Source organism: Manacus vitellinus, unplaced genomic scaffold, assembly GCF_001715985.3.
Source record: "Manacus vitellinus isolate BGI_N305 unplaced genomic scaffold, ASM171598v3 scaffold_20_pilon, whole genome shotgun sequence".
Classification (NCBI taxonomy): Eukaryota; Metazoa; Chordata; class Aves; order Passeriformes; family Pipridae; genus Manacus; species Manacus vitellinus.
The window spans coordinates 6,898,915-6,924,692 of NW_021939471.1; the positions used below are offsets into that span (position 1 = coordinate 6,898,915).

Consider the following 25,778-nt stretch of genomic DNA (forward strand, 5'->3'; position numbering starts at 1 on the left):
TTCAGAGTGTCTATACTAATTCTGTGCCCTTATGGCACAGTAAGTAATATTCATGTATGTTTGAATTAAATTGCCCTGAAGCTGAAAATGCTCATAGCATTGCTGGTTCAGTTCCATGCAATTTACCTCAAAAAGGTAGAAATTTAAAATGCATTAGTTTAGGTGAGAAGAAGTTTTACATATATGATGCTCTATGTAAACTGTATTATTCACCAAACATTTTGAATTTTATTGCATTTCCCATTCATGACAGCAAGCCTAAGATATTCAAGTTAAGATACTGAGACAGGCTTCATCCAGTATGATCTTTATTGTATTCCACTTGACATGTGAAAAAAGCATCTGTTAAAGCACTGCTCCAACCACAAGGCTTTTGTTTGCTATTTTTATTTTCTGCTTAGAATTCCAAGTATTACAAGTTAGAAGGAAAAGCACCAGACTGCTCCACATGAGCACCTGAGCAAAGACTAAGGCAAACGTTCATCACAACACTCGTTAGCGTGTTTGTACAACAGAAGTACAGGTCACACAACACTCTACAGACTAGGACTGGTACCTGGCACTTTTTTGTGAATTGCAACTATTTGTACTAATGCAACCACGTTAGGACACCATACAAAAATGTTCATTTAGCAGGGGATGTGCTATACAATGTACTCTAAGTCATGCACACTTAGGTAAAAAAAAGACAAATAAAAAAATTTGAAGTATACATTGCATACTGGGAAAACATGAATATCCCAGAGTAGTTCCCAATCAAGTTGCCCTCAACTACAACAAAAGAGTAGCAGTATCTAAAAGCACAGTTTTTAAAGACTATGAGATTTCAGTTTTCTGCAATTTCAACATTAGTTGAAAATACCTCTTCTCCAAGGTTTTCTGAGCATCTCACAAGACAAGGGCTTTGCCAAAGTTTATGATGCATGGCACGACCTGTAACAACTTGGTTATAAACATTTTAATAAGCACAATAATTTACTATAGCATCATTCAAACATTTACAGATAAGACCCTGTCAACATCTCTAGAAACCTGTAATTATTAAGAGTTAGTTCCATGTACAACACAACACCAGGTTGACAGTAGCTATGTCAGAACTGAAAACAGTGGAAGACTTAAAATCATGTAAGACAGGTTGCTTCTGATAGATTTTTCCAAAAATGATGTATGTGTTCTTCCAAGTTTTAAGTCCTCTTAAACCCAAACAGACAACTCCCCTCTAATTACCCAAACCAGATATTTTTGCCAACATCCTTCTGTCTTTGTGCCTGGAAAAACAATTAAAAGGTAGACAGGGAATCAAGTTACAGAGTTTTTCTCGAGTTATCATCATATATAAAGGCCACGAAGGTAGTTCTCCCCTCTCAATAAATTTTAATACTAGAACATTCCTGTAGCTAGGAAATCACCAGTGAGCAGGATTACTGAAACATCATCACAAAAGAAAAACTTAGGTGACCAGAATGAGTTTTAAGAGTCCTAAACGAACACACAGAAGGAAGTAGCAGAGAAGACACAAAAATTGCATGTTATCTGGTGTGCCACAGCATCAGCAGCATTGTGGCACCCAGAGTCAAGGTAGTTGTCAATAAAGGAAGGTTAATAACTTTGATTTGTATTGCTTCAAACAACTAGTGTGATCTGCTGACATGCAGTCATTGTGTGTGCATATCTAAATACCCACAGTACAACAATAAGCTTTGAGATGGCATCATTTTCCAAGATCCCATGTTACATGGTACGAACACAGGAAGGTGAAGAAGTCACAATTTGTGGGTGTTTGTTCAAAACATACAAAGAATCCTCAAGAGACATATAAGGAAAGACAGCAGTGGCTTTTCCTTAGCTCTTCATATCAAAAAAATATATGTAAGAAATCTTCTACTGTATGAAAACAACATTTTAAGATCTTGACTATTTCTGGTTTTCTTTAATGAATTAGGAAGAACAATGTATAAATTTTTTCCCAAAAAAGGGGAATTTATATATGAATTTTCAAGGACTTAAATGTGAATATTTTTCCTAAAAAGTGAATTTATTATCGAAAACTTCTGGAGTCTTAACACAAACAATTAATCTCACCCCTTTCTAGTTTTCTTCTCACACCAGCATAGATTTTTGATATTCAACGGTTTAATACAGTATTTTGCTTAAACTACAATTAGAGGGGTTTTTCTAATTTTGAAGAAAATAAAGAACAAAATGTTTCCAAAAAATTTGACACACAGACTTCAAAGTTGAGACAAATATTTGAGACTACTTTTCCTTATTTTTCTTTTCTACATAACAAAAGATTTGAGAAATTAAGGTTAGCTAAAGCTTTCTAACTTTGGTTGGTGTGATTCCAAACCAAAAATATATTGTACTTGTCATAAATCTTCACTTCTCTAAGTGTAAAATGGGGTCAAAATAATTAAGTATTTTCCCCAAATCAAGTTTCAGTATGATCCACACAAACATTTTTGGTCAACTTCAAAAATTGAATATAAGGCTACAGAAGTCCACAGGCTACAGTTAAAAGTGTATTCATTTACTGGTTTAAGGCACAGTATTTTTTTCCTGTTTTTTTATCTCTAGAAAGCTACAAGTTTAAAGTCACAGTGAGGAATTTCACAATTCAGTTTTGGTCTGGCACTCTAATTATATGTGTCCTGTCTACTACCTGTAGACTTCTGTAAAATACTTCAGTTGTCAGGTGCTGCAGTCTCAAATACTGTTCACACTCAAAGTGATGTAGGTGGAAAATACTGAAGCCTGAATTGATGCCAAAATAGTGCACTCAGCCTTTTGTAAAACTAAACATCAACACACTTGCACATTTGATGCTTAATATATATACTCTGAAATTAAAGTTGAAGGGAAAAAAAGAGTCTTGGCTGGTATTTCAACAAACAGGCAAAATTTCACTAGAACAACAGCCTGCAGGACAGCTGCTGTGTCTTCACCAGGCCAACCATGGTGCCCCATGTTCTGTGAACAGGGGAAGGACACTGCAAACCAAAGATAATTGCATATGGAAGGAGAAACTGGAATGATGTGCCACAAAAGAACAAGTTTCTGTGTGCCATTCCTGGTTTTCATAGCAAAATTAGCTCTGATACCACACAAATTCCTACAGAATCCAGACCACAACAACTGTAGAGAGGCCATGCTTACAAGGCTTGTTTATGATAGCATGAGTAGCAAAATCTGTCTACTTTTAAGAATGCAGAATGAAACCCTAAATCTTAAGCAAAATTGAAGTCAAAACATCCCTCCTCAGGTTTTTTATGCTTCAAGGCAACAAGCACATATTAGAGGCGGTTACGTGCTCAGACCTGAAAATGGAGGTCCTGGGCAGATTTGCTTAAGTAAGAGCTATGGAATTTTCTCCTTAAGTGCTTAACATTAATTTTTAAAAGCATTAATGTTTATTAATAAGACAAAACGTATAGTTTTTATTTAAGTTTGAGGATAGATGAGCTGATTAAAAGCATTGAACACCTTCTTCCATAAATAACAATATAAATCAGAAAGTTTAATCTTTGCAAAAGGTTTTCAAATAAATTTTTTAAGATTTTACGGATTCTAATATTCTAGCCTAAAGTTCTGGTTCTAAAAAAAAAAGGCAGAAAAACTATTTTACTTTAACATAAAAAAGGAATTAGTTTTGAATTGTCGTTCATTGGCACACATTTCCTAGAGGGTATACAACAGCAGCAGGGAGCTTTGGTGACAAAAGTAGGTCTCCCCTAAAGGAACAGTGAGGAAAATTTTATATTTCACAGTACCAAGCTAAGTGCTTATAAAAGCTAGCTTGATTATCTCCCAGAAAAAAAGAGATGCAAAATGTCAAAGCTGTAAATTAAGTGAGAAACATTCACCATTAAATGAAAAATAAGCATTAAGAATTTAGTCTGTTTTACAACAACAATTTTCTAGTAGCTGAATGACTTAAAACAGCAATACAATTCTGTATACAGACACTATAACAGCTTCTAAAAACATTTTCATAACCCAGAGTATTGAAGGTCAGCAAATTTTTCTCAGTGCAAATAAAGTCTAAACATACTCGTCACTGTATTGAAATAAACTTGATTTGAATGAAAGTTTCTCAAATGTTAACATTTATTGACAGGCATATAATTGACTTTATTCTGTCCTGTCAAAGCTTAGAAGCAAATGTATCAGATTTCAGAAAAAAGTCAAGTAACAAGGTCATCACCTTGTAACTTGCAAACACATGGAAAATTAGCTGTCATATCAAACACCAAAATATGCAATGCTTTGGGGTTTTTTTAAGTGTCAATAAATTTGATTTTATTAATCGCTGACTTTAAAGATAGTCCAATTAGGCTAATGAAAAATTCCCTTAGACATGCAGGCAGTCTCTATGACTCCTGCAGTATATTACTACTGCACTGTTTAGGGTTTTGTTGTTATTCATCTGTTTCTTTTAAAACTTAGCAAATTTATATTCAGTAATGAATTGCTACGTGAATTAGCTCACTCAAAACTAAAATCAGGGCAGAACTCTAAATACTGGAAATAATATTAACTTAAATTCCATTTATTGCAAGTTTTTTGGAAATAAAACATGCCAAAAAAAACCCTCCCACCAAAACTCAAAAAAACCCAACCCCCTTTTAACAGGATGCTGAAATGTGACACACTGCAACCAACCTTTAAATCAAAACTAAAAATATCACCTTTGGACAACATTCATTCCTTCATTTCAAGGTACATTTGGTAATTCCAGTGAAGAGGTGAGTCCTGCCTTACCAGACTCATGGAGACCTCCTCTGAACTGTTTGCTACACCTGCAGGTACTGTGACTGAGCATGGTAAGACTATGAGGAACCACGTTTGCTGACATCAACCAGAAAAGATTATAGACTTCATGAGTAATTTCAGGGTATGAAGATATCACTAAAAGCTTCTCGTGAAATCTACCCCTGCCAAAGAAAGATTCTGCTGTACATATATGCTGTACCAAAGTACTTTAAGTTCTTGCCCTGTGTTCTCATTCTGCTTCTGATAGCTTATAAAAAATACTACAATAAAGCCACATAAATAGTTCTTATTTTGAATGCATCCCGAGGTATAAACCTTTACAAGGTAATTTGTGTCTTGATCTTCTCCCACACAGTCTACATAGTCTAAAATTTGAAGAATAAACTGGAATTTTAATTTAGCTAATGGTAATAAGAGGTATTATAATGTATTTGCCAAAAGCTGTTTATAAATGCACCCTATTCATAATAAAGGATATTTCAGTAATACTTACACCTCCTCATATATGCAATTAAAAGTATTTATATTGGATTAGTCTACATTTCTGCAAAAATGGTAACTGTGATCAGTGGCAGAACTACAGATTTGCCTAACAGAAGCTCCTTGTCCAAAAGTAACAAACAATCATTGTATTTTACCTGAAAAATAATTTTAGACTGCTATAAAATCTAGTCCCTCCCAGAATGGCAAGCAGGATAATTCATCCTCTTAGAACGGGATAGGTTTTTCTCTGGACTTGTTCTAATCCTATTACCATCCACTGATTATATAGAAGATCTAATTGGGATTAGACTCCTAATCTGCCAAACAGCTGAAGGTGTCCAGTTCATGATCACTGCAAAATCCAGATGTACATCTCTGACAACAATTTTAATCTATCAAATGGCACACAATGCATATGAATCCAAAGTAGGAGTAAGATTTCCCCTCCTTTCCCCATCAAAAGTAAACTATCTCTAAGAAAAGGTAGCATTGAGGGAGATGTGATAAACCCTTGCCCTCTGGGATCTCAGACTCAGTATTATATCTATTCCTACCTCCAACCTGAAAATCAAGCAGGAATATATACAAGATTCTGGAACTTTACCTTATGAAGAGTACTAATAACTATCAATAGAATTCCAGCTTAAAAAAAAAAAAGTTAAATTAAAACAATTGGTGTTATTCTATGCTGCCTTAATTCAGTAGGTTTCACATTGTGGTGTATTTTGGAAGCTACTACATGCAGAGACTTTGCTTTCCCCATTCTGATTATTACTTTTCACCAACAATTCCAGCAAATGGATTAATGCATAAAGAGACCATTAAGATGGCAATATAAAATCAGAAGTAAAATACAGTAGTAAGTGAAAAGGACCATGAAGGTCAAGGAAAATTATCTTCCACAGAAATCAGGTCCTGCACATTTCACAGACAGCCCTAATGCAGTTCTGCCACCATCTTTCATTCACAGCCATTTGCAAGTAGAAAAGCTACTCTATTCTTCTATGACTGAACAGCAATTTTTAGTTAAACCAAGAGTTGGATTTAACTACAAGTATATTTAGTCACACAAATTCTTATATACATATACTGTAGCATACATTTGATTAGAAAATATCAAGATATTATCAATTCAAATAACTTTTCTGATTTACAACACTATGTATAATCTAGCCTTTTTTTTAAAAGGTCAAGACTAGAATACCAGCACACAGATTACTGATAACAGTGACAGTGGTTTGGCTGACTACAATAGCCTTACTCAGTTACAGCAGTTTTAATGACTTACTAATAACTTGAACTGCTGATTTGGATATAAGCAAACAAAACACATCCTTACTTCACATTTGTCCTTCATTCTGGAAAGTCCCTGGGTGAGTTGAGTCATTCCAGCCAGCTCAGATGAATGGACCCTAAAAACACGTTAGAACTAACTGAGGCACTTTAGGCAAGATTAATGAGATACAATTAAATTAAAGGGTCAAGCTGGCTGTACTACTATATCAAGAATATACTTGATTGACTGTGAGCAGTAGACATCCTCTCTTTATTCCTATAAGATGATTGAGCTGGTCTGGTATTTCCATATGAAGGTAACAGGTATCTCAGCCATAGCAGAGACAGCTAACACAGAAGCAAGGAGTAGGTTCATCTCTACACAGAATCAATACATCACTTAAACCTAACAGCTACTGAGATCTCTTCTGTTGGCAAAACACATGCCCAGGGGACAGAATTCCTTACACATAGCTATTTTAGGCTTTATTATAAATGGCAGTCACTGTAGCATCTAGGCACTAAGATAATAGTTTATACAGAGCTAATAATTATGGTCAGTATTTCCCACTATTACTAAGAGTTTGTCCACATGCAGAAGTTAGCACTGTATGGCAGGGCAGGAGTTTACAATATTGTAACTATTCCATATTCATTTCATGTATGGGCATTTATTAGGAGACGGCTGACTCTCTGTTTACAATAGCAAAAAAGCCTACCTTGTCTACTTGGAAACAGTACAGTACAGCAACTGCACCCTTAACTCACACCACACCTCAAGGTTTGCTAGCTTCTACATATGGACAAAGTCCAAGGATTAATTTCAAAGTGCCAGAGAAAACTGAATGTTTTAAAACAACATCACAGCAAATTGTTTATGAATCTGCTGGTATCCTTCCTGAATAGAAAGCTACATAGAATACTGTTGTTTTCTCACTCTCACAAAAAGTAAAAAGTGTAAGACTTTTAATAATCTCACAAATGTTCAAATCACACTGATTGAACAAATGATTTGATAGAAATAACAGTTCTATATAAGCAGTACATTCTAGTTTGTCTAGACATAACTGTGGCAGCTTTTAAATGTACATAAAATAATTAAAAGTATACTTGGCTGTGTAGTTTTTGTGATAGTCACAGTGTGCTTGAAATGTATTGAGTTTTAACCAGCATACTTTAGACCTGCAAGAGATGCAAGTTCAGAGCATACACACTGTATGGCACAGTGAGTAAAAAAAAGTCTGTTTCAACAAAGCAATATAGTGAAATATCAAAGTGTCTACAAGGCAGAATATTGAGATGTTGCACTGATATGATTTATGTGTTTACACACAGTTAAATCACTTGATTTTAAGAGTCAGGAATAAAGACTGTGAAAAGCTTTCTATGCAACATGAACAGAACCATGAACTTTTCATAAAGGATTCACAGTTCTGTTCTCTTTCCCACATAACGTAAACAACTGATGGTATTAATTTAGGCATTTCTTTGCTGAAATTTGCCCCGTCTCCAGTGTCAAGTTTCTTGAGTGCACTGTCCTTCCTATGTAGAAGGAACATTACACGACACAGCACAGCACGTGTAGGAGAAGAGAAAAGGTTACAAAGTGTGGCACTCGGTATAAATGCAGTCGTCCGAAGGCCAGCATCGCAACAGACAAAGGGAGGGGAACTTTGGCTGCAATCTTCAAGAGTTTACTGTAAGAGTACAAAGACAAAAATTACCACTTTTGTAGCCCATCCATACAGAAGGTACACAAATACCATATTTCACTTTCCTTTGCAAAACCATTTCTATTTCAAGGCCTTTTTAATTTTTAAAACTGAACAACTAGGTCTAATGGGCAATAACAACTGATGCATAAGCAAGAGCAATTACTCAAAAGGGGTAGTAAAATGTCATTAAAATATTCCTATATTAATTTAGAATTAAGTTCTCTAACAAAGGAAGATTTAATGGTTTAGATCACTTGAGGTGATCACTTGAGGTACTGATCAAGAGGTTAAATGACATTTGTTATTATTCACTGTCATTCCTAAGGCATTCACTAATTTCATATCTGGACAAGAAATGCTCTATCTCTCAGCAAAACCAAGTGCTCAAAACTTCTCAATCCAGCAGAAAACACATCACATTTCCACAAGTGTTCCCATATGGGGAGTTACAAAAACATTACTATAATGCTTTAGAATTCACTTTTCTTTGTAACTTTGACAATAATTGCTACATGTGTTAGTATTCTGTAACATTTGAAAGGATTCAATGAATCATGAATTAAAAAGTCACAGTAAGAAGTAGTTATGCAATCAACTGCTTAGACAGCACATGACTAATTTATTTCTATGTGGCAAATACAAAGGATTTTCTCCACTTAGCTGAACTAGAGGTAATTTGCATATATTTTACCTGGTCTTTCGGATTTACCACGTGAGTTCCTGAATCTCTACATGGGCTGAACAATTACAGGTCTGTTCAGCATAAGTTAAGTTTTACCACACAAATGGTAAGTAACAAAGAAGCAGGAAAACAAAACCAAAGATTAGGCTATAGTACCTTGATTTCACTTCAGAAGTACTTGAATTCATTAGAATTTCTAAAATGCATACGATGATAATAGCTGTAGATCTACATGGATCAGGCTCAAGTCTAACACTGTACCTGCAAAGAAATGGTTTAAAAAGCTTGTTACTTCCAAATTAGGCTACCAAATAATATCTACATTGGGAACAAGCTTGTGCTGATAACAAATATACATGAAATCTATATAGCATCAGAGTCTGATTTTAAATCATTTCTGAATCACTACTTTCTTTAACATATCACTGATTCCCTTAACACCTATTTCCACCACAGCACAAACCAGATTGCAGAGAGAAGACAATAACAATTAACAGAAATATTTGAAACTATAAGGTAGTTAATAATGTAAAGAGAAACATTTCCAATTTTTATACTCCTCAAAGGTTCATACTCCTTTCTTCCACCTTAGTGACAATTTAAGAATTTACCTAAGATTTTTTAGCCAATAAATTAAAGATGGCAAGTTGAGCAGCACAATCCACGTGAATAAATTGAGGATTGTAACATGCATCTTCAGACTGTTAACAGCTTCAGCAATTGTTGTACTGTTGGCAAGAGGTTGGCTTGCTTCTGGAACACTGTCCATCGAACTCTGGGGTTTGACTGTGTTTATACTGGAGTTCTGTGAAGGTTCTTTTGAGTGGTCTGAATCCTGAAAATAAAAGACAGAAAGTCACAAAAATGTGCACAGGCTTGTAAGAACCCATGCTGGGGAAAGAGGATAGAAAAAAAATCCTAACAGTATCACACCAGCTCTGATTAGGAAGAAAATTTGCAATTTAAGCCTCAAAAAGCCATCAAAAGTGAAATTCGATAGTTCAATTTTAAAGCATCTAAATTTAACCAGAAATTTCTCATACACTATGAGTTTAGATGTTGTGGAAGAAAAGAATGGAGCATGGAGATGCCCTGACACCAATGCAGTGATAAGAAATGGAGTTCCTGGAAGGGGGAAGAACAGAATAAAAGGAGTAATAAAGCACGTGGGTGAAAAATCACAGATGATCATTCACAGAAAAGATACAGGAGGTAGTGTAACTGGGAGTAAAATATTAGCTGTGGGAATAAATAGCAAAGATGAACTAATGAGTTGGCAGATACTAACTTCCAATGACAGAACCCCCCCCAAATGAAACAAAACAAAATTATATGAAAATGAAAGGAGAGGACTGAAAAAGAAACACACAAAAAAATCCACTCGAAGAAACCCAAGGAAAACTTTCAACAACTTTTTCTGGCTTTTTTAACTGTGTTTCATCCAGTCATCACAGCACAACCTATTACTACCAATTCATAATGCATAAGTTTGCCAAACAATTTTTGGTGTCAGTTTGGAACAGAAGAAGAATACAGACTTACCCTGTTGAGCTTGTTTTGTTCTGCTCTTACACTCACATGCAGTTTTATAACCTGCAAGATAAAGGGTTCAGTTTTTAGTAATGTTTCTTCACAAAAAAGCTGTAGTATAGAAAAAAAAACAAGGACATTATTTTTACTTCTTTTTTTATAGCTAGATGATTTTAGGGCCCCAAGAGAGCTGCAGTGCAAGAATTCCCTGTCTTTATCAGCAGCATCCAAAGTGCTCTATTAAGGAGGAATTTCCAAGCACAGAGAGAAAATAGGCTGCTCTGCTTTCTCCCTTTCTACTGTGCTTGACAGAGTGGGAAACCTGCATATTCCTCACCTCCTGCTAATTTATTTCTACTTTACTTTCTGCAGAAACCTAAACAGGTCATATAGGAGAAGTTCCATGTCAGAAATGTACTGCAGAAGGGGGAGTTATGTCAGCATGGGAACAGTCTTCACAGAACCTTATGTCATATGGAGTTCAATTTGAGTTAGTGCTGTTCCTCAGGCTGTGCTCTCAGCTGCCACTTGCCTGCTCCAGACCACCAAAGCTGCTCTGCTTTGTGCCCCTACTCCCAGATCCATGCTCCCCAGCTTCCCTAGGAGCCAAGTACAGCAGCTGATTTAACAGCTACATAACTATAGGGTGAATCAGAGGAGTTAGAGGCTCTGATGCAAGGAAGACCATGGAAACTGAATGGCAGGGACTAAATATGGCTCTTTGTGGCACTACCCAAGGGAGCAGATTAGACATACAAGACTATCCCTAATTCTTCAATATATCCACCCTCCTTCCTTTTACTCCATAAAGATTTATGAAAAGTATAAAATATTCTACAGATCATTTCAAGTCCTCCCTTTGTTAAAGTTTCTCTTCAAAGGAGTTATTAGTTTTTGTTTACACTCCACTAAATTAAAAAAATACCGATTTCAAGTATGAGAATAAGAACATTAATATATGAAAAATGGTAATTTGGATTTTTGATTTTAACATGGGGTTCATTCAAAGCATACAAACTTTTCAATTCAGTTACAAATTGAGAATGTTTAGCCTTTCCGTACCTTAAACAAGTATTGAAGATAAATAAGGAATACAGCAAATGCACCACAAGTTGTCCAGCTAACCAAAGCAAGAGATAACACCCCACAGAGTCTTCGAGGTGTAATCAACTTATCTTTTTGCAGTACAGTAGGTCTAAAAAAAAAAAAAGAAATAAAATTACTGTTATATTTTTGTAACAACATCAGACCTAAAAAGATGAAAGAATAATTCTGTTTTTTGAATGACTGAAAAGAAAAAAATGTTCCTGAATATTGCTTTAACACTGGAAAAATAAAGTTAGACAAATTTAAACATATCTAACAACCGCTATATAAACTACTTTGCAAGAAAAGTCTTCTTATCAAATGAACACTAAGCAAAACTCAAGTGAATGCTATCTACTTCAGAGAGATTTATAGAAAATAATTTTTGAGGTTTTTAGCAAGGAATTCAGGAGTAGATCAAAACCCATGTTAGGTACTAGAACTGTGTAAGGCACTAGAATTTAAAAATGAACCAGCTGACTTACAAGTAGTCACACAAAATCTTATTTTCCTGCCTCTGCCCAAGGCATTCTCAGGGTCAAGAAATCAAAAGCTTTAATGAAAAGAGTAGGAACTGAGGTAAAATCCTTAAAAATTTAATAGGAATAACTTCAAACTCAGAAATTCATTAATATGTCACTTAGAACTAATACTGAAACATCCACTGTAATTTATAAACAAAATGGCAGAGAAAAAATAGCCAAACCTACATCTATTATTTGGTCAAGTAAGACCAGAAGTGCTAGTGATTAAAAGAAGAAAGAGATCATTTAGTGGGTATTTACTTAAAGAGCATCCCAACCAGCCTTCTGGAGACAATCTGGCTGAAATGGAAATGAGGACTGTTATCTGTGTCAGAACACGCAAGCCACGAAAACTATAACCTCAGAGAAGCATGTCATCCAATTTACTAACTTACTCTTTCAAAATCTCTTTATTTTCCTTTCATTTTTAAAACCACTTTCATATTTGAATACTCTTCTGTACAACCAAAAGCATTCTGGTGTTCTTAGACATACTTATATAATTAAACAGTCTTGCAGAGTAAAATGAATGTTCAAGAAGTTTTTGTTTTAGAAACCTCCTTGTATTATTTAATGCAGTTGATCCAATATCACTAATGAGGAATGGATTCTAAGACTATAGTCCCTTTGCTAAATATATAACTTTTTTCCTTGAGTTGCTGAAAAGGGAATAGTTCATTTGCTTTCTCTTCCCCTATAAGTTATCCTCAAAACCAAACTGAAAACCTTTATAACAGCTGGTGAAGATAACAAGAAATCCATTTATGTTCTCTTTTGGAGATGGGGAATAAGGAATAGGAGGCAATCATCATATTCCTTTAGTTCTTAACACTTACAAACCCAGATGTCTAAAGTCACATATTAACTACATTGCAGAGTTCAAACTGCCCAGACATTCACACAGAAGGAAACAGAGGTGGTTAAAGTCATCTAAAAGAACATAATTATATGACATCATGCTGTTTTACCTGATCAGAGTTAACCATAATGAAGAGAAGAGTCTCAGAGACGCAGAGAAAAATACTGCACTCCAGTAGGCAATGCCTGTCCCAAAAAGAAATAGAATCAGGGACACAAGGGGGAACCATGCATCCTGACTACTCAGTACAGCAGCATCCACCTCTGGTAGTGACAGTGATTCCCATATCTCTCTAAACCAGTTAAACCTGCCAAAAACATGAAAGCAGTATTATTTATCACTTCCAATTGTGTTACAGTAAGATACCTATCAACTATTCCTCCTACTACAGCCTTTCAAACAAAATCACAGTCAGGTGTTCACAACGACTAGAGATAAAATAATATTCCTCCCCAGCAATAGTTTTACTGAAACTTCTGGTTTTGAAAATGTTTTAAATAAATAAATAAATAAATGATGCAGACTCACCCCTGCAGAAACACAACAATGCTTATAAGAGGTTCTACTTTGTAGGGCTTAGCTGTCCTAACTAGTTCAAGGGAAAAGTCTGAACACTGGCCTAGAATCAAGAACAGAGAGTATCTGTGGTTACTACTTTGTCATGAACTTTAACAAACATCATTCACAACAAAAATAAATTCAGACAACGGTTTGAAAGTTTACTTGAAAAGATAACCATGTCTTGTAACAGTACTGCAAGTCTGCATACTTCATCACCAAGGCCCTTATTCACTGGATCACTCACATTAGGTAATAAGTCACAAGAGTTTCTAGAGACATTATGGAATTTGTTACAAACACCACCTGAATTTAATAAAAATGCATTTTGTCTGAAGACATGGCTCGATGTTATTCTGCAAATCTCATCTTCGTGCAAGAAATAAAGTGGTTTCTGCATACTAACAATATATTTTAAACCTTTTAATGTATTTTTAAGTAGACTTCTATTAATGCAAAAATACTGTGCAACACAAATAATTCATGAAGAAGGGATTGCAGAATAAAATGATAAGGAAATATTCTGCTACAACACAACCTTGGAGACCTACCAGCAAACAAAACCCAAAACCGAAGAGCATAGATCCAAGTATCTGCATAAGTTGAATGACACTTAGCTTAAAAAATTCACAACTAGCTGGTCTTACATTGGTAAATTGATTAAGTAATTGCTCTAAAATCACTTGTGACAGAAAAAAAAAAAATTCTAGAAAGCTACCTGTTGATCTCAATGTGCTCAATTGTCCTCCATAAGTAAGAAGAATATTAGAGACAATATAGACAGGAAAAGCACCAGCATGGAACCTTACTATCTGAAAGACAAGGATATAAGGATAACTATCTACAAAAATATATTAAAAAATACACACATAAATATTATCATGAAGGCAAGATGATAATGCAATTAGAAAATATTTCTTACAAGATTCAAACAGTTTCTCCATTTTATGCATAAGTATTTTATAAACTCCATTAGCAATTAATATTACATGTGGAAAATACTAAAATCTCTTATAAACGGCTTAATCAAACATGTTTTGATAAATGACCAAATCATAAACAATTTTTTCCCAGTCAAGACAAATATTAAAATAATACAGTATCATACATTTCAGTAAAATAAGTTTCAAAAAATTAAAAGGTCACGTTCCAAGCAAAATCTGCATATAGTTAGATATGTTTTTAGGCAAAGAATTTTTAGAAGCAATTACATGTCTGTATTAATTGGCTTCCAGTCTCCTGAGTCATGATTAATATACAAACAATTTTTTCCCAGTCAAGACAAATATTAAAAAAATATAGTATCATACATTTCAGTAAAATAAGTTTCAAAAAATTAAAAGGTCACGTTCCAAGCAAAATCTGCATATAGTTAGATATGTTTTTAGGCAAAGAATTTTTAGAAGCAATTACATGTCTGTATTAATTGGCTTCCAGTCTCCTGAGTCATGATTAATATACAAATAGCACATAAATTCTTCTAAAATAACAACAACATTAGAAGTCGTTCATATAAATGCATACATTCAAAGAGAGAACCTTGGCAGTAATATTCCAGCACTACACTTAGGTGCTTGCAAATTAATTACTTTTTAGACCCAGGAAACTGCAGATGGCTAGTCTATTTTTACTGATACCCATGTTGAAATGTATTCTTCATTGATAACCGAAGAAAATTTGTTGAAAAGGAGCATATGGATCTACTTAGACTTTTCCCCCTGACTTTTAATTGATGCCAAATGTATTTTAAAGTTTTAACACTACTGACTCATCAGACAAGAAAGTTAAAGTGACCTATAGTGTCATCCCTTTAGAGATATTGAGCTAACCACAAAGCGAAATGCTCCACATTTACAGCAGCTCTTTAGAGCTAGAGTGCTTTTCTCATCCTCTGAAAACTGAGGCCTGACATTTTTCCAGATGGGGTGCCCTGCCAAGTGCAAGGTTGCGAAATGATCGTTGAGTAGTTAGTGCTCCTCTTGGCATCACGAAGGAATCTGAAGCACCACAGTAGAGAAGGGAAGAAGTAAACATTTCTATGGATGCTACTGACATAAAAAACAATTTAGGCTTTCTTACTTGCCCAAGAACCTGTGGAAGTGACGTCTTCAGAATTACCTTGATAAAAAACAAATATTTTATACAATGGTAAGCATAAGTACAAAATACTTCAATTTTTAAGAAGCTAACTCAAGTATTAGAATACAGCAATCCTACAACTAAAATGTACACCACCTTACTACTGACTTTTTAAAAACAAATGCTTTAAAGTTTTGCTTAGAGTCCAACTTTCAATACTACTCTGCAGTTGCAAAATACTTGTAACAATACATTTACAAAAAGGTCAGACAGCCCACCTTTAGATTTGCTTATTATTTATTTTGATTAATTAGCTACATGTTTTTAAAAACTACATTAGGCATAAATTATACAGCAATGCAAACTAGCTATAAAATAACACTGTATTACTCACTTCATACTGACAGTCTGAGGAAGAGAAGATATTTAACTCTGGAGCCCTGCTGTCATTTTGAGGCTGAGCAATATGCAGCTTTGCAGAAATCTCAGTAAGAGACGGGATTCTGAAACAGCAATTTAAATGGGAATTGTTGCACTTATAACCAAAAAAAAGCCAAACATGCCTTAGTTTTCAACAAGTGCAAAGCAGATCTGGTACATCAAGTGTCACCACAAGCTATGAGCGAAATGGTATAAGGAACTTGTTAATCTTATTACAAAGAACTCCACGACATTCTCAATCCTCAGTGCACTCTCCTCTGAACTATCAAGGGCATAGCACTAAGGAAAGCACACCAGTTCAGGGAACACACTGCCTCACAGAACAGGTGAATATGCTGAGGGACAAGAATGGGAAGGACAGATCCTCAAGAATACAATTCAGTTTCCTATAAGTGTTATGCTGTTAGAAAATGGGGGTGGTGGTAAATTGGGAGGTATCCTTAAGGTTTCTAAAATAAACAAGGAAGACAGTTTTCCAGCCATCTAATACACAGTCAGGTGGTTCAACTTTTTTGAGAAAATCAGTGAGAACCCTTACACAAACAGTTACTAGGTATTCTTATTCTGAGAAAAAGTCAAAACAACTTTGTCAACAAGGTCAGAAAGGTAAAGACGCAGAAGCCATACAGTTAAGACTGGAGAAACTGTCTCATATCAGAAAATTACAACAGGATGTAAATATTCTCAAAAAAAACCCCAAGAAGTAAGTTATAATTGTTAAATTTCTTACTTTGCTACAACTATTGAATCTTCATGTGACCAGGGTATATGAAGTCTGTAAACACTAGGTTTTCTTTCTGAAATAAAAGAGAATTAAAAAATATAAAATTAATTACAAACAAGATGTGGCAACTGTCTCTAAAAACTACAATGCCAGTAAAACAAAGGTGGCATACCAAATCACTGGGCTTGCAGTTACATTGCAATTGATATTGCAATGCAGATCAGTGCAGTTAGCAGGAAGCAAAAATGACATTTTTTAACTCAGGCTGTTACAGGACAAGACAGTGAGAGACATTGATGTTCAAAGGACTGACAGTTATGAGAAAACTTCTGCATTTCAATATGAAACTGAAACCCTAATCTAGTGAAATCCATCACTTTTATTTTAAACGGAGTCCTTTAGCAACCCATCCTGTTTAAGCTTATGTAGCTCAGCATTCAAATTCGAGTTCCATAATTAGCAAATAAAAATTGTCGCCAAATGCACTTTTCTTGAGGAACACTTTCAACATAATGCAGAATCCTGCTGAAAGTTCAACTTCCCTTTGCTGAGAAGTAAGAAAAACAAACAGCAGAGGACTAATTTTTCAATTTTTTGAACTATCCTTCTTAATAAAAAGTGGGAAGTGAGAGATATTAGCAGAGACATTTGAGCAGATTATAACACTACTGCCTAAACCTCACTGCATGAGACGACTTCAGTTACTACCAGCTTCAGTCTTGAAACTTTCCAGGAATTTGTTTTATAAATTTATACTTTAGAAGACGTATATTTACCTTTGACTGACTGGCAGTGGCTCTCTATATAAATTTTGAAAGCTTGATATATCTAGACAATAAAAAAAAATAAGTTAGTCACATTCTCCTGAGAGTGGTTACATTAGCTCTAAAAATTAAGGAGCATTCTTACTTGGTTGAAGTGCTGGAGCTGTACATTGTAAAGTAAGCCAGTTGAATTTAATAGAATTTTGCTTGAAGAAAGCCCTGTAAAGGATGTAATATTTTCACTTATTAGATAAAATTATCTGAGAACTCATTACATCTTCAGATTTTTTTTTTCCAGGAGACCTATGTGCTTTTACATCTGTTAGTCAAACCCCCCATATTTCTTATTTCTTTGTCTGTTACTAACAAAAGCAGTATTAACTTTAGTGAAAAACAAACCCCCAAAAACCTCCAACATGAAATTTTTAGGTAAATTTATTATCCAAAGGTTAGTAATATTAGTTTTCCATTTCTTTCAAAAGTAATATCCTATACTTACCAAATGAAAAAAGATGTGTCACAGGAAGCTGTACTGTTCTGGAATCCTCTTTGAAGAATTCACAGCCCAAAGTATACTGCAATTCAGGATATTGAAAACAGATCTAAACCAAGCACAAGACTGTAACATCTTTGCACTTGCCAATTACATTTCACAAGTGATCTCTGTTCTATCTTTGCTTACCCCCAACATTGTGTATTACTAATTCAACTTCAAGATGTCCCTGTCACAACTATCTGAAGATACACTCACAGATGAACATTAAACTCACTTTAGCTGAACACACTAAGTAAGCAATTTCTGCATGCCATATTTTTTTACCTTATTGCCAACTGCAGCTGGTACCTGAATGACAATATGGGACAAGGAAGGATAGTCCTGAAGTTTCAGCATTACAACCTCAAAAAGGAAAGGGAAAAAGAAACAGAAGGAAAGAAAAAAAGCCATTACTGAACATACCCCTTTAGCTTTGCCCCTTGCCAGTTTTCTACCTGTTGTACCCCTTCCTCTGGAATACAACTGCATGTTCCAATGCTGTAAACAGAACAGATCTTCCCCTATGACTTGCAACTACCCCCCAAAGCAGCTCTCCCTCCTACAAATTATGTACAATGCTTACCTTGGTGGTTGGAAGTAACTCAGCTCTCCAGGACAGATCAGTAGCTTCCAGGCTGTAAAAATCCATGCACATTAAAGGATGAGCATATTCATTATGCAGGCCCTACATTGTGGGAAGGGATTAACATACAAGCTTCTCTCTCTCTCTCTCTCTCTCTCTCTCTCCCCCCCTCTCTCTCTGGATTCACATTTCAAATTGAGAACAAGTTTGGGTGTACTGCAGTTAGCTATCATAGTAATTTATCAAACTATATAATTTCAGAAAGTGCAAATCTTGTTTAGTAAAAACAAGTTCAACAAAGCTCCAACTCTGTCATACACAAAACACGTAGCTGTTATCAGCCATGCAACTTCAGACACAAAATGAAAACTCTTCATGAGCTAAAACAGCACTGGCATTAAATTAACATGCAGTTTTATTATCACCTTTGAAACATCAGAAGTACCAATTCTTCCTATGGGAACATCTAAAATATACCACATAAATCAAAAATTCTGTTAGCTGCTGAAGAGCTTGCAGCAGTTCTAACATGGTGTGTAAGTACATTGAGTTCCCCTCCAGCTCTTTTGTAGGCCCCCTTTAGGTACTGGAAGGCTGCTATAAGGTCTCCCTGAAGTCTTCTTTTCTCCAGGCTGAACATACCAACTCTCTCAGCCTGTCTTCATAGGAGAGGTGGTCCAGCCCAGCCCTCTAAACAGTTTAGTGGCCCTCCTTTGGACTCATTCCAACAGGTCACCATTTTTCATGTGTTTGGGGACCCAGAGCTGGATACAGCACTCCAGGTGGGGTCACACAAGAGAAGAGTAGAGGGAAAGAATCACCTCCCTGCTTTTGATGTAGCCCAGGACATAGGTGGCCTTCTGGGCTGCAAACACACATTGCAGAGTCATCTTGAACCTCCTGTCCATGAACACCCCCAAGTCTTTCCCGCAAGGTTTGTCTCGATCCATTCACCATCCAGCCTGTACTTTTGTTGGGATTTCCCTGACCCAGGTGCAGGACCTTGCACTTGGCCTTTTGAACTGCATGATGTTTGCATGGGTCCACCCCTCAAGCCTGTCCAAGTCCCTCTGGATGGCATCCCATCCCTCCAGCATGTTGACCATGCCACACAGCTTGGTGGCACTGGTAGATTTACTGAGGGTGCACTTGATCCCACTGTCCATGTTGCCCATAAAGATGTTAAAAGGTGCTGGTTCCAATATGGACCACTCATCACTGTCCTCTACTTGGACATGGAGCCATTGACTGCAACTCCTGGAGTGCAACCATGCAGTCAGCTACCAGAACCATTCAGATGCTAGAAGCCCCACAATTTTGGAATCCAGCACAGCATGTAGTGTCCACAAGAGAGCAACAAGAACGACTTATCACTGCTATGAAGGTCAAAAATACAACTTAATGAAGAAAAAGATCACCTATTTTGACAAAACCTATCTTTCCTGTTCTCTTGGTGAAAAGAAAGCATGAATTCTTTATGATTACAATTTTACTTCCCAATCTCTTCCTTCCTACAAAGGATATTTATATGCTTTAAATTCAAACACAATCTCACAAGATCTATTTGAATAAAGAACAGGAACTGTTTATACTCACCACATCGATGAATTACTGTTCATGCAGCCATAAATCCAACTACTTGTGTCCTGTAAAGTCAATACCATAAAATTGTACATTACCTATATGTGACTGCATTTATAAATAGATTGAAAATACCAATTCTTTACTCCAAACAATGCAGGAATTAAAGCTGCTGATAATCTCCAAAATTTCTACATGCTAAATATTTCAGTATACCAGATATCAGCAACTGTCTCTGGCAGTAGAACCTTGGTGCAATTAACTTACTAAAAAGAGAACAAACTTTCACCTTTGTCTCACTCCTTTTCTATTTAGTGTGTCTGCAGCAGCTATCACTAGTGACCAAACTCTCATAAGGATGTTAAATGCTGAAGCATAACAGTGAAGAGGATTATAAAAACAGTCTCTCTCAGATTTCCTCAGTTATTTAGAATGAAAAATATTCACCTATCTTTTTTCCATTTCACAATGAAGTCAGACTTCTGTGTTAACACCAAGTGATATCCTCCATTAAAAGTCTGATATCATGATCTTGCAATTACAATTACAAGGATGGAAAGGTGAAGCATAAGACTGAGTGGTGGGGTTTCTAGGAACCATTTTGAATAACTTCAATTTGCCACCATTTCTAGTTATGAATAAATACAAGGTTAAGCAAACAAGCTTTCAGAATTTCTCTTCAAAAAATACCGATCTTACATATCATGGTTTATCTCTTCTAACTTTAAGAAACCTCTCAAGGTTTTTTTAAGTAGTAGAGGGATACTTTAGATATTTAATGTTCTACTGCTCCCTCCCTTGAGAATTTAGCTGTTCTGAAGCAATAGCACCATGATGCAAGGATCTCAGATATTGTTTTGTACCTCCCTCCTCCTCCTCAAGTTGTACTAACCCTGTCTTCAAGACATTGTATCCAAAGTTATCTTATTAAAGTACAGCTAAGATCACAACATACAGGTAAACACTGAAGTGCCACTGAGAAGGACCATTAGAAAAGCACCAAGGACAGACAATCATTTTTCACAGCGTTTCACAGTATTTGCTAAGGGGAGGAGTGGCAACAGGGACAGGCAGGATGGAACAGGGAAGTATATCAGTATTCTTGTCACTAATCTAAAATATGTAAATTCTGAAAAGAATATTTATCCACCTTCAGTTTGCCAAGAGATTAAATTAATTCTTGTAAAAGAATTTAAAAAAATTTTGGCTGAATGCCTGTGTCTTGAACTAAAAATATAAGAGCTGCACATTATGGTGTCTCTTCTCAATAGGAGACAACGGAGATGGTGCTGTTTCCTCATCTGTCTTCCATTCACTTCCACTGCTTAGTGAAAGACATTTGTAGCCTTGCAGACTCACTTTAATTGTATTGTGGGAAAGCAAACCCATAAATAACTTTCCCAAATCAGAAGTACGGCAAAAACATGGCAGCACTGAAAAACAGCATCTTCATTCAAAACCATCAATATAGAACTGCACTAAAGTAAAGGACCAAGTAATCTAGAGCTAACCATAAGAGTCAAAAATAAAACACTTGAGGTTCAGGTGGCATTGAAAGTTTCAGATCTTGAACACCAAGTGTGACATGCTACAACAGGTAGTACATCTCACACAATGCATTAAGCTGTGAATGTAAATGGATGTCAGCATTTCAACAACTGTCCTTTAAACTGTCTTAAAACTGCAGCAAATATAAATAAAAAAACCCACAGCTTTATAAACAAACTCCAGACATGAAAGAAGTATTTTCTCACCAACATACTATTTTCACAGTAAACATGACTGTATGATTTTCTGTGGTTTGCAAGAGGAAATGTGAAATATTTTCCATCAGAATCCTTAAAAGAAAAAAAAAGCTCATTAGTTAAACAAAACAAAACAAAAATATAAAAACACAATGAGGAAAAAACATTACTTACATTGTAAACTGAATAAGTCCATTTTGAGGCTTTGACTGTAATCCATATGAAAATTCCTACAAAAAACCCCATGTTTTTATATGCCACACTGCAGGAACTATTATCCTTTTATCCAAAAACTTATATTTTACTTATTACCAAGGTCTTATCTCTTATCTGTAAATGGACATAAACTTTATAAGCTCTAACCAACATTGAGGATTGCTACTGCTTAGAATGACATGCAACAGTTATCACCAATTTCACAGGAAACAGCAAAATCCTAAGATCTTATTATTAAATACAAATTGTAAAATAAAAACCCTACAGATCTTGAAAGGCAACAAAACAAACTGAATGTTACTAATGTAATTACAGGGTGGTTGATTAAAGCTGAGTCAACTACAGACACAGCCCCAGTCTTTGCTCCTGTCAGTCCTTTAAAAACTGATACAGGCTGTGAAGAAGCACATCAGCAATAAAGTAAATAACACGTACAGAAAACTGTAGCAGTTTAAAGATATGTCTGGGGAAAAAGAGTAAGACAGAATAATGAAGAGATCAGAGGTACAAACAGTGTCAATTGTCATGCAAGAAGGCTAATACCTTTCTTCCATGTAACTAGAGTAACAAGCCCATCACAGAAATTCCACTAAGTGTCAAGAGCTCAGCACAAATAAGGAAGGTCCCAACATGAAATCCAATTTAAACTTATTCCTCCTAATTGCTAAAAACTGACCCCCAAAAAGGTGAACAAACAAACTAAATCAGTTTCACAACCTCTCTGGACACCTCTTCGTTTGACCACCTCCCTGGGTGAAGTACTTTTTCCTAACATCCAATTGGAATGTCTCTTGTTGCAACAGGATTCTACTGCCTACTGTATTGTCACTGTTCACCTCCAAGGAAAATCTAACTTCATCTTCTCTCCAGTCTTTCATTTAGGTAGCTGAAGACAGCAACAGGATTCCCCTCAGCATTTTCTTTAGGGTGAAAAACTGCAGTTAACTCAGTCTCTTTCCCCTGCTTCCTATGCCCCAGGACTAACCATTTTCGTGGTCTTCCACTCCATACTCACTTTGGTATATGCCACTGCCTAAATCCCTTCTGATGAAAGGTGGCCAAATCTGGATGCCAAAGTACAAGCTACTTTAGTATTTCTGCAGTATCTTACATTGAGAAAATCCCTGAAATAAAATCGTTTTCATAAAATGGTTCAGCCCAGGTCAGCAAAACTAGGAATAAAGCTGAGCCCTACTAAAGTTGTATTTAGTTCCCAAGACTCCACACAGTCAAAATTTCTCACTTTTAGCTACCATTCTGAGGAAGGCAATTTGCAAGGAAACCCTTGGTGTGCAGTCCATCTTACCCTGCCAGGTCATGGCAAAAAGGAAGTGATTGATGAGGCAGATCTGAATATTCAGGATTGCCATGAGTAGCACAAAACTAACATAACAGCTCTATAGCATCCCTACTATCCCTCTTGCAAGCACGGGATGTAAGAGTAGATTAGACTGTATTTTTGACATCCAGCTATTCCCAGTCCCTGAGATTTTTTTTATTGGACATCCTGGCGTAAATATGATTCCTGTGCATCCTCCAGAACTCAAGTTATATAAAAGTGACAGATTTTTGCTCCTACCCCTTTTAAACTCTTTACTACTAAAACCAAAGCAAACTGATCGTTTAGGTCTGTATCCTGTATATCATTTTAGCAAATGTCTAAAGAATGACAAAGTGTATTCCAAAACTTTGTTAGTGAGAAGATTAACTAATAACAAAGGAGCATCACTGAATCCTATTCAAAAGAAAACTGCTGCACACCTGGGAGTTCTGTAAAAACTTCAGGATTTTCCTCAAATATCTTTGCAGGGTGTCTTACAAAGTGGTGATTCAGTACAGACATTCTCTTCTTTGGATCCTCAGTTATCTAAAAAAAAAGAGCACATTATCAAATTTTTACCAATGTGTATGATTTAAGATCATCACATGATCACAGTTAACAAAAACAATATAGTTTTGTGGATGAAAGGCTGGAGAGATTGTGAGAAGACATAGAACCTTTTCTATTTTAAATTCAATAACCTGAACAGAAAAGTGCCATCAATAGTCAATCAGTGCAATACAGAAAGTCTACACATCATAAAAAAAGTCTACAAGTTTATAGCTAAAACTTCCAGAAGTTTTATATCCTCACTTACTCTTAACAAAAGGTAACCATGCTATTGAACTTTCTCTATAGACACACATGCATTCTTCCTGAAATAACACACTCGTGCCAGAGCTTAGAAAAATTCTCACACTTACATTTACTAATCTCAGTTCACAAATCCAGCTTGCTCTACATCTCCTCTGACTATTTCAAGCATCCAAACAGCTGTAAAGCTACAACAGGATTTGCATTTGTTTGGGGGTGCGATTTTTTTGTTTGTTTTTTTGTTTCATTGGTTTGGTTTTGTTTTTCCCCAAACAAACTTTCCTGGACTAATTTTTGTTTCAAAACTTGTGGCCATTAGTAATGATTTCTGAAAATTTTTACCCTCCAGCACAGTCAGTAAACTAGAGAACAACTGTACCCCCTTTTTGACTCTCTAAATCACACATGAAAATGAGTACACATGAGAAACTAGAGAAGTCTGCCCCAAACAGCCTCAAAAAGAACACCTGGAGTCCTTCCTCTTCTATGTCCGAGGTTCTGCTCTAATGTATTTTCAACCCTTTAGGCCTTAATTCCAATTCATGATAATTACTGCATAACATTGTAGAAAGAAAATTGTACAATACGAGATTCTCCAAGAGTTTTCAAAAAGTAAGGTGTAGAATATTCATTTAGAAAAGTAATAAATAACGGTAGCTGGAGGTGTACAAATATGCAGGTACTTTACTTGCATTCTATTTTTGTAAGTGGCTTTTCAAAAAAAAAACAAACCACCTGAGATGTATGCTGGTCACTATGATCACCACACATGCTTTTTCACCTTTTGTATACTGGTCAGAGAAGGTGACGTGAACACACACTGAGAGGTCACATTCACAGCTACACAGCTAAAAAAAATTTGTTTATCCTGGTGCAAGGTCAACTGAACCTGCTGCATTAGAAGAAATGTTTGGCCCATACCCCAGCAGCTGTAAAGCATCAAGAAGTCAATAATGAAAACTGAGTAAACCTCTAATTATTTCTGACACATTGGTCAAACAACAAAGTCACAGAATTTTTCAGTGACTGGGACAAAATGACAACAATTTTCTCAGCATGACTTAGAATAATCAAAAACGAGTTTTCTGTATAATAGGAAGATATTTCTCCTGACTAAGCATTCTGGGATGAAAGAAGAAAGTGTGATGGGTAAATACATATACAGACCTGCCTTGTATTTTCATCTATGAGATCAAATAAAGCTCTGATGGTAGCCAGGATCAGTTCTTTGCACCTAGAAGAAAGAAGAAGTAAAATTAAATCTAGAAAGGAATTGTCCAGGGTAATAAAAGTGGTCAGAAGAGACATCACCATAATATTATGCTGAAGTTAAAATATGGTATAAAGTGATAACAGTAGAGAACAGAGGTATGCACAGGCAGTCAATTAACCTCTGTTCCATTACTTACCACACTATGGAGAGATGGTCAGTTGAGGCCCAAGCTCTAGGCACAGCCGAGCTCTGTTTGGGGAAAGAAAAAAGTTAATCTT

General features: G+C 35.7%; 1 protein-coding gene across 2 annotated transcripts in view; it reads right to left on the reverse strand.

Annotated features, from left to right (window-relative positions):
* Positions 1 to 291: 291 nt before the first annotated feature.
* PGAP1 (post-GPI attachment to proteins 1) overlaps positions 292 to 25,778 on the reverse strand; it is a 32,374-nt gene continuing 6,887 nt past the window's right edge. The window contains exons 4-26 of one of the 2 annotated variants that reach the window (XR_003915762.1): positions 25,697 to 25,749; positions 25,455 to 25,521; positions 23,915 to 24,020; positions 22,112 to 22,167; positions 21,947 to 22,030; positions 20,208 to 20,257; positions 18,612 to 18,663; positions 18,314 to 18,391; positions 17,993 to 18,068; positions 17,639 to 17,712; positions 17,506 to 17,557; positions 16,736 to 16,802; positions 15,959 to 16,067; positions 15,565 to 15,603; positions 14,204 to 14,297; positions 13,456 to 13,546; positions 13,037 to 13,234; positions 11,521 to 11,653; positions 10,471 to 10,521; positions 9,540 to 9,763; positions 9,085 to 9,189; positions 6,596 to 8,228; positions 292 to 1,268 (exon numbers count right to left, since the gene is read on the reverse strand). Coding sequence is in view for 1 of the 2 variants with exons in the window: in XM_029959528.1 (XP_029815388.1) it covers positions 8,090 to 8,228; positions 9,085 to 9,189; positions 9,540 to 9,763; positions 10,471 to 10,521; positions 11,521 to 11,653; positions 13,037 to 13,234; positions 13,456 to 13,546; positions 14,204 to 14,297; positions 15,565 to 15,603; positions 15,959 to 16,067; positions 16,736 to 16,802; positions 17,506 to 17,557; positions 17,639 to 17,712; positions 17,993 to 18,068; positions 18,314 to 18,391; positions 18,612 to 18,663; positions 20,208 to 20,257; positions 21,947 to 22,030; positions 22,112 to 22,167; positions 23,915 to 24,020; positions 25,455 to 25,521; positions 25,697 to 25,749 (1,998 nt within the window). In the remaining variant the exon portion in view is untranslated. Of the gene's footprint in view, positions 8,229 to 9,084; positions 9,190 to 9,539; positions 9,764 to 10,470; positions 10,522 to 11,520; positions 11,654 to 13,036; positions 13,235 to 13,455; positions 13,547 to 14,203; positions 14,298 to 15,564; positions 15,604 to 15,958; positions 16,068 to 16,735; positions 16,803 to 17,505; positions 17,558 to 17,638; positions 17,713 to 17,992; positions 18,069 to 18,313; positions 18,392 to 18,611; positions 18,664 to 20,207; positions 20,258 to 21,946; positions 22,031 to 22,111; positions 22,168 to 23,914; positions 24,021 to 25,454; positions 25,522 to 25,696; positions 25,750 to 25,778 lie in introns of both variants that reach the window. The other variant, XM_029959528.1, reaches the window with a different exon arrangement.